At 48.6% G+C, this 8,676-nt stretch overlaps 1 protein-coding gene across 1 annotated transcript in view; it reads right to left on the bottom strand.

Annotated features, from left to right (window-relative positions):
• Positions 1–2,326: 2,326 nt before the first annotated feature.
• The window catches only part of PCYT1A (phosphate cytidylyltransferase 1, choline, alpha), a 32,448-nt gene continuing 26,098 nt past the window's right edge, over positions 2,327–8,676 (bottom strand). Inside the window, exons 6-10 of the mRNA XM_017727038.1 lie at positions 8,444–8,595; positions 7,564–7,642; positions 6,700–6,842; positions 5,477–5,665; positions 2,327–4,895 (exon numbers count right to left, since the gene is read on the bottom strand). Coding sequence (XP_017582527.1) covers positions 4,689–4,895; positions 5,477–5,665; positions 6,700–6,842; positions 7,564–7,642; positions 8,444–8,595 — 770 coding nt within the window. The 3' untranslated portion in view covers positions 2,327–4,688. The remainder of the gene's footprint in view (positions 4,896–5,476; positions 5,666–6,699; positions 6,843–7,563; positions 7,643–8,443; positions 8,596–8,676) is intronic.

Raw genomic sequence — 8,676 nt, forward strand, 5'->3', positions numbered from 1 at the left:
CAGAGGGAGCATCCACATCTGCCAGTCAGGGGCCAGGCAAAGGAAGGAGCCTTGAAACACCTTCGTAACATTGGCAATTAGTTAATGCTGCCTTGACCAGCCTTGGTCCAGTACCAGTATCTGCTGTAGAAGTGGAGATAGACATCAGGAACAATGACAACTTGGAGAAACCACTGGGTAATCTTTTGACCCCAAGTGTTCATTACTGACAGAGGCACAACTCAAACCATGGTTTCAAATGAGCAGATCACAGGTTAAAAAGTTGCAGCACTTTCCAATGCTCTTGCTTCTACCACCATCCCTGGCACCTCTCAGCTCTGTCCTGTTGCTGCTGTTCTCTACCATCAGAAAATCCTCTCCCAGGAGCACACAACCCCAGATCTACAGAGGAAGTGAGACAGGGCTGTCTCACATGCGTAGATGCCTCTGGATTTAGCAGTGTCAAACTCCACAGCGTTCTTCATTGTGTGCTAGTAAAGTTTTGTTTTTTCACTGCACATTTTACTCCATGCTTAGTTCAAGCATGTCTCTTTTGAATGCTTCTTTTGAAGAGTGAGGGATGGGTTAGAGTTGTGCAGGACAGCCCTGGAGCAGCAGCACTGGGTGTATCTGTGGGTAACAAGATGATCCTGAGGAACTTGGCTCGTGTTTTGCTGAAAGATCCTATTCCTGATAAAACATGACAGTGCTGGAGAAGACTGGTCCAGCAATCCAGAAGAAAACAAAACAAAGGAAAAGAAAAGACTAGACTGGGATTTCAGTGTCCAATTTAATTTCAGTGCAAGGAGGAAGCAGGAATTATTGGTTACAAGAAACAGCTCTGTTATTCCAAGCTACACGTAAAACCATGGCTGGCTTCTTATCAACCACCCCAGATTTTGCAGAGAGACCAAGTACATTAAGGTCTCTGCAGAACAAGCCACCATCCAAAACACCACTGTTACCCAAACTTACAGAACACTGTTGCATAACTTGTGTTTAAAACAGTAGTAAGGCTCTAAAGCAGCTTGGCCTTTGTGATCCAGCTCAGGGAAGCAACGCAACATCCACACTGAGGGAAGGGTGAGGAAGGGAAGGTGGGGAAGAGGAGGGAAGAGACAATGTGGATGATACAAAGGAAGTGCTCTACCACCCATAAACCAGGGGATTAACAACTGGCTTCTACCAAGTGACTGTTATTTGCTCCTTAACAGCTTAAAATCCACAGCAGCCAGCCATGCTCCTACAGCTGTGCACATCCCTGCTGAAAGAGGTCCAAGTGGCAGATTAGTGATCCCCAAAATACCCTTTCCCATACTGGTTCTGGCCTCAACAGAAGCGCAGAACCTCTGTCAAGCCCTTCGGGCAGTGTGACAAAGGACCATCAAGATAAAAGCTGGAAGGAAGCTGCAGCCTGTTCCTACCACAGGCCATCATGTGTCCTGGAAGCACCACAGTGTGCAGAGCTTGTGGCAGCACTTCATGAGTTTCCTCCTTGCATGTGCTGCTCCCCAAGCCTCACATCCTACTCTGGAGACCTCCCTGCGGCATTGCTGACTGGGCTCTGAGCTGTCCTCTGTTCCCAGCACTGCAGGACACAGGCAACTTGGCCCAGCAGCTCCACCCAGAGACAGTAGGTATCAGAGGCAAGCCCTGACAGAAAAGCTCCACAGGTACACAACAGCAAGGCCAGTCCTTCCAGCACTGGCTGCAGGACAGGGTGCATCATCCTGCTCTGCTCAGCCAGGGGGAGTGCTCAGGAACAATGACAACTTGGAGAAACCACTGGGTAATCTTTTGACCCCAAGTGTTCATTACTCAAACCATGGTTTCAAATGAGCAGATCACAGGTTAAAAAGTTGCAGCACTTTCCAATGCTCTTGCTTCTACCACCATCCCTGGCACCTCTCAGCTCTGTCCTGTTGCTGCTGTTCTCTACCATCAGAAAATCCTCTCCCAGGAGCACACAACCCCAGATCTACAGAGGAAGTGAGACAGGGCTGTCTCACATGCGTAGATGCCTCTGGATTTAGCAGTGTCAAACTCCACAGCGTTCTTCATTGTGTGCTAGTAAAGTTTTGTTTTTTCACTGCACATTTTACTCCATGCTTAGTTCAAGCATGTCTCTTTTGAATGCTTCTTTTGAAGAGTGAGGGATGGGTTAGAGTTGTGCAGGACAGCCCTGGAGCAGCAGCACTGGGTGAATCTGTGGGTAACAAGATGATCCTGAGGAACTTGGCTCGTGTTTTGCTGAAAGATCCTATTCCTGATAAAACATGACAGTGCTGGAGAAGACTGGTCCAGCAATCCAGAAGAAAACAAAACAAAGGAAAAGAAAAGACTAGACTGGGATTTCAGTGTCCAATTTAATTTCAGTGCAAGGAGGAAGCAGGAATTATTGGTTACAAGAAACAGCTCTGTTATTCCAAGCTACACGTAAAACCATGGCTGGCTTCTTATCAACCACCCCAGATTTTGCAGAGAGACCAAGTACATTAAGGTCTCTGCAGAACAAGCCACCATCCAAAACACCACTGTTACCCAAACTTACAGAACACTGTTGCATAACTTGTGTTTAAAACAGAAGTAAGGCTCTAAAGCAGCTTGGCCTTTGTGATCCAGCTCAGGGAAGCAACGCAACATCCACACTGAGGGAAGGGTGAGGAAGGGAAGGTGGGGAAGAGGAGGGAAGAGACAATGTGGGTGATACAAAGGAAGTGCTCTACCACCCATAAACCAGGGGATTAACAACTGGCTTCTACCAAGTGACTGTTATTTGCTCCTTAACAGCTTAAAATCCACAGCAGCCAGCCATGCTCCTACAGCTGTGCACATCCCTGCTGAAAGAGGTCCAAGTGGCAGATTAGTGATCCCCAAAATACCCTTTCCCATACTGGTTCTGGCCTCAACAGAAGCGCAGAACCTCTGTCAAGCCCTTCGGGCAGTGTGACAAAGGACCATCAAGATAAAAGCTGGAAGGAAGCTGCAGCCTGTTCCTACCACAGGCCATCATGTGTCCTGGAAGCACCACAGTGTGCAGAGCTTGTGGCAGCACTTCATGAGTTTCCTCCTTGCATGTGCTGCTCCCCAAGCCTCACATCCTACTCTGGAGACCTCCCTGCGGCATTGCTGACTGGGCTCTGAGCTGTCCTCTGTTCCCAGCACTGCAGGACACAGGCAACTTGGCCCAGCAGCTCCACCCAGAGACAGTAGGTATCAGAGGCAAGCCCTGACAGAAAAGCTCCACAGGTACACAACAGCAAGGCCAGTCCTTCCAGCACTGGCTGCAGGACAGGGTGCATCATCCTGCTCTGCTCAGCCAGGGGGAGTGCAAGTCTCCTTGGGGAGCCACAGGCCACAAAGCTCAGTGTGTATCACAGACATGACAACAGGCACAACTTCGGGCATGGACTCAAATGAGCATTATGTGTTTAAATAACCTTAAAAAGCTGCAGCACTCTCTGATGCTCCTTCCATCCTGCCCCACGGAGCAGAGTGAGCAGGCATGGATTTGTGCATGTACTGCACAAGCCAGCTAACTGTCACACAGGGCTGGGGCCCTTCACTGGGGTAGAACGTGCCCTTCATCCGTCCAGCTGCACACACTGACATGGGCAGCAAACTGGCTGTTTGCCCCTAGAGCAGCGACTTCATGGCACCAGTGTAAAGGACTCCTCCAGCCCCTAGAGCACAGCAACTGAAACAGACCAACACACACAGAGCACAGTGCTGAGGGGCCGTTTGGACACACACTAAAACGTGTAACACACCACAGACTGGGACAAGGAACTTCTCAAAACAGTACACACATTCATTTCCTACCTGGGCTCTGACACACCCAAGGAAATGCACGACAGTAAGTGCCCTGAAGCAAAGATTCATCCTCTTCTCTCCAACAGCAACTGAGGGCTCAATTTTAGCTCAGGATTTAGCAGTCTTGTTAAGATTAGCTGGAAAAGCCTTTCCCCTGCAGCCCCTCTATACGGAGCTGTGCATGCTGTGCACTTGACGGGGTGTGCCACTCTACAGTGCTGCAAGTCCTTCCCGGGTGTAACTCCTGCGTGCCAAGCTGGTACCCCCTGCCCAGCACGTCCTCACTGCGACACGCTGGGAAGCTCAGTTAAGAGGCATGTGAGCACTACAGGGGCTGCTGGATAGATTCCTATCGGCTCCAGCCCAGCAGGGATGTCTCTATTTCCTAGAAGCCTCATTACACCACTGCTTCGTGCGTGCTCTTGAGGTCATGCTGGTTGAGGAACTGAGGGGTCTTTTGTTTGGCAGCGGCACAGATGCTGCCTGGGGGTGTGGGGATAAGACAAGAGGAGCCGAAGGAAAGAAGAGACAGATGGGTCTTCCCACTCTCCCTCTTGCCTGGAGGTTTAACATGGGAAAAGAAACCAAAAGAAAAGCCACGCTTGAGTGCTATTCTTTGCACTTTTAACAAATATTTCCTTAAAATATAAAAACCATCTTCACCCTGGAAACCGCTAGAACGTAAACAATAAAAAGGGGATTTGGGGAGAAGAAGGGAGAGGAGGTTTGAATGTGCTTCCAGGCAGCAGCCCTTGCTAATAGCAACAGGTGCCTCCAAGGCCCTGTGCTCACCATCAGCCCTGTTCCTATGGCTCTCTTGCTCATTTAGAGTTCCCCAGTGGGTCTGGACTTAGGATTCAGCAATTAGCGGTCCGCAGCAAATCCTGGCAGGTAGGTTAATCCTCTTCATCCTCACTGATGTCATAGGTGACTGCAGACTCGTTCCTGGAGCGGTTGGCAGGTGAGGAAGGAGGAGTCTTGGTGGAAAAGGGCCAGCGGAAGGAGGGAGATGGGGAGCGGTCGTGCGTGGGGCTGCTGCTGGGACTCTGCTTTGGGCTGATGGCCTGCAGCATCCGGCCCTTGCCCTCCTTCAGCATGTGTTTCTGGTGATGGAAGCAGGAGGACAGTTAGCATGGTTTACAGTCATGGACTTGGAGACTACTTACAGCCTGTCCTTTTGAGCACATTTTGAGTTGTGTCCCTACAGTACTTTGTGCAATCTAAGAGCAGAAAAAGCCCCAGCATCACTCTGGGCTTTGGGAACTGCACAGTGTAATCACCACCCATTTTCAAGCACTTCTAACATAAAATGCCTGAAATATTCATCCAGCAGTGCAGGAAAGCCTGGCATAAACAAGTAGCTTCAGACTCATCTCAGGCCCATGACAAGGTGACCACCATCCTCTTGGCAACTCAGTGGTCAGCAGGGCACAAGGTGGAGTTTAGAGGCCAGCTTGTGAGACAGAGGAGCTTTTCACTCTACAATGTAACTGGCATTATCTTGTTGGCAATGGTGAGTACTCCCTGAAAACAGGCTGCCCAAGCCTGGGACAACTTGTCTGGAGACTGGCAGCACACTGAGCACAAATGCCAAACCTTTGCTCTGCAGACTCTGTAGAAGCTCTACAATGTCTGTTGATGTCTCCAAAATTCCCTTTCCCCTTTTCCCAGAGCAACTCCTTACCAATGCACCTTCAGGGCCAAACATCTCCAGGAAATTGCCAATGAACTCCCGGGACTTCTCTTCCCACTTCTGAATGAGATCAATACTCTTCTCTTCCACTTTCTGGACAAATTCCTTTGACTTCTCCTCTACATCCTTCACCCTCTTTTTCACCTTATCCACGCGTTCCTGGAGGTGGTATTTTTTCTCCTGCACAGAGAGTGGTGGATCAGAAAACAGCTCACCAGATTTGAGTGGCAACCAACTCTGCTCTGTGTTACCACACTCAACTGCTGCTTGAGACTCAGCATCTCCATTAGTCTGGTGACACTTCTCCTTCACTTCCATGACACTTCTTCCCTAGACTGCATGGCAGACACAGCAGGGCTGTGACACGCTCTGTGGCAGGCACTGGCACAGTACACAAAGCAAGACTAAAGCCAGAGATAAGCACTATCTAATAGGAGTGCATGGGAGAGGGAAATATTTATACAGCACACAGATTAGATTCAAGTGACTTGCTGTAGGTCTCTCTGCATATCACAATGGCACCAGTCTTTCTGCTGGGTGTTTTTAAACAGCGGCAGAGTTATGTGCCAAAGAGAGGTCAAGCAGCCGTTACCTCTCCTATTTCATTCATTGTTGTTCAAAGGCACAGTATCTGAGTGATAAAAAAAATGTTTATGACTTTACTTCCAACATCAAAAATATCTTCTGCCATGTATTCTTCCTGAGGACTAGAGCTGCTCAGCACAGGATAAGGGCATGTTCTTCTGTCCTACCCAAGCACTGCTGCTCCTGCAGCTCCAGGAAGGGAACAGTACAGTGGAAACAGCATCAGATTTTATCCTAAAAAATGACTCTACCCCAAGGAGGTGGCTGGGGGAAGAGGAGAGAGATGAGACAGTAGCTGCTGTCAAGAACAACTCACTCTTCATTCAAGGTAACACACATTTTGCCACACACTCTCTCTCCAGATCTTTCAATAGGTCAGACATCACCAAGACATTTCTGACAAGAGAGCAGTATTAGCAAACCCCCAGTTCCTCCAGGGAGTGTGTCCCTGAGGCAATTTCAGGGGTGGAAGAAGTCTAATTTCTACTCCAAGGACACTGGTTTGGTGCAGCTCTGCAGACAGGCCTTTCACTGGCACATGGCAGGACTGTGCTATCACTAAACTAGATCTCTTCACACTTTGCAAGACTCTGGCTCCCGCAGGTGTGGTGAGACCCACTTCAACTCACATTTATGAAGCTGACATTGAGCTCCTTGGCCGTGTAGCCCCGCTGCAGGTTCCGTCTGGCATAGACGTCGTAGTCCCGCACGATGCGCGTGATGATGTCGGACGTGGAGATCCCCTCAGTCCTCTGGGTCGGTGCAAACATGCCTAAAGTTGGGGAACAGGACCCAGGGCAGCTCGAGCAAGACACATGGCAAAAAGCTACTGCCACCTCTATTAGGAAATAATCTCTCCCATCAAGAGCTCACTTCCTAACTATTCTCACAACTTTGTCCTTAAAAGTACAATACCAGAGTCATCCTTTCTGGGACACCTAAGTAAAACCAAAACATGCCAAAACCCTGTCAAAATATCAGGTATTCCAATGAAAAGCTCTTCACTTTAGCTGGTTTAAATATTGACTATAATCCACTGCATACAGAGTAGTGTGGGGACAAGGACAGGACAAGGGGTCCTACAATTTAACGGATGGAAATATAGCACTCTGATGGCTGAGTTTGGACAGATATAAAAAAGCTGCACCACCAGTGAATTTTACAGCAAACAGCTAGAGATGCCCCTCTGCCAAGTCCATGAGACTCCTCATTTGTGGGAATCCCTAAGCCAAACCGTAGTATGTTTTCAAGAGGTTGCTGTTAATTCAATCAAAATAACTAGATTGAAATTAGGAATTAATGCTGGGCCATGCTTGGGCTGGGACATGGAACAGTCCTAGTACTATGAAGCAAGGCCCAGAGCTGCTTCTTCCTGCCCCCAGAGCCTCCTGGGCAGACCTTGTTCCCAGAGGGGCATAATCTTGCATTACAGAGGTACAGGAGAAACTACAGATCTTTGTCAGGAAGCCCTAGAAAATTTGAAGGGGACCCACCTGCTTCTTTTATATGCTTATAGACATCATCACTGCCAGCAGAAGAGTAGGGGATGTCATCATGTGCAACAAAGTCGATCTGAAAATTAAAAAAGCAAGTCAACATTTTATTGGGAATGTGCAGATCTCCTGCTGCTGTCGGAAGATGGTAACTTTTGGCTCAACACCTCCACTCAGGGGTGTGAGAGAGAATAGCAAGACACTTCCCTCTGTTACAATACAATACAGAGCAGTCCCAAGTTTTTAGTGGCAATTGCCTGTGAATTGTAAACACATGACAGAGAGGGAAGAAAAGGCTGGGAATAAGGACACAGCTGCTTTAAGCTCCACAGGGAAATGGCTTGTTAGTGGCAACAAGGGTAAACTAAGCAAGCTCCTCTGGAGACTCCTTCACCTCCCAAAGCTGTTCAACAGATGTTAGAGATTCCTTTCACTTTATCTCACCAACTGATAAAAGGCTTTCAAGACAGCTTGTCTGGTCTCCTGTGGCAGGGAAGCTGATGTATATCTAGGCTGCTCCTGCTGTAAGCAGGGAGTTGGACCAGACAGCCCCCAGAAATCGCTTCCAACCTATGTAATCCTCTCTGTACTGCATTTCACACCTATCTATAACCAGCATCAACTTCTGAAACAGCGAGAACCCTCTCAGGCTTTTTCACTATGTCACAACCTCTACCTTATTTTAATAGTACCTGCCAGCTCAGCAAATGCTTCTACACTCCCAAGAAACCAACTCAATTCCCATAACCCAGTTCATTCTATATATAAGGAGCTTCAACAGAAACAGTTTGCTCAGGCAGAGGTCACCCCCAAGGATGAATTCTTGCTGTAAACCGAGAGGCTGATCGAAATTCCAAACAGATCAGGTGTCACGAATTACCCTGTGCTCTGCCAGGAACTCAGGCGTGAGGGTCCAGGGCGCATTTCTCACCACCTCGTCCACATAGCGACAGTGCTGCACAGCATCATAGCGCTCGTTTTCATTCATTACCGTGAAACCCTTGAAGTTGTGGGTCAGCTCATCACTGCAGACTGGAGAAACAGGCAGAGAACACTGAGTCTGAGCCACTTACCCCAGTGACTTACAGTAAAAGGACCTTGCCCACACCCCTG

The sequence above is a fragment of the Corvus brachyrhynchos genome, unplaced genomic scaffold (assembly GCF_000691975.1).
Source record: "Corvus brachyrhynchos isolate BGI_N302 unplaced genomic scaffold, ASM69197v1 scaffold162, whole genome shotgun sequence".
In the NCBI taxonomy this organism is placed as follows: Eukaryota; Metazoa; Chordata; class Aves; order Passeriformes; family Corvidae; genus Corvus; species Corvus brachyrhynchos.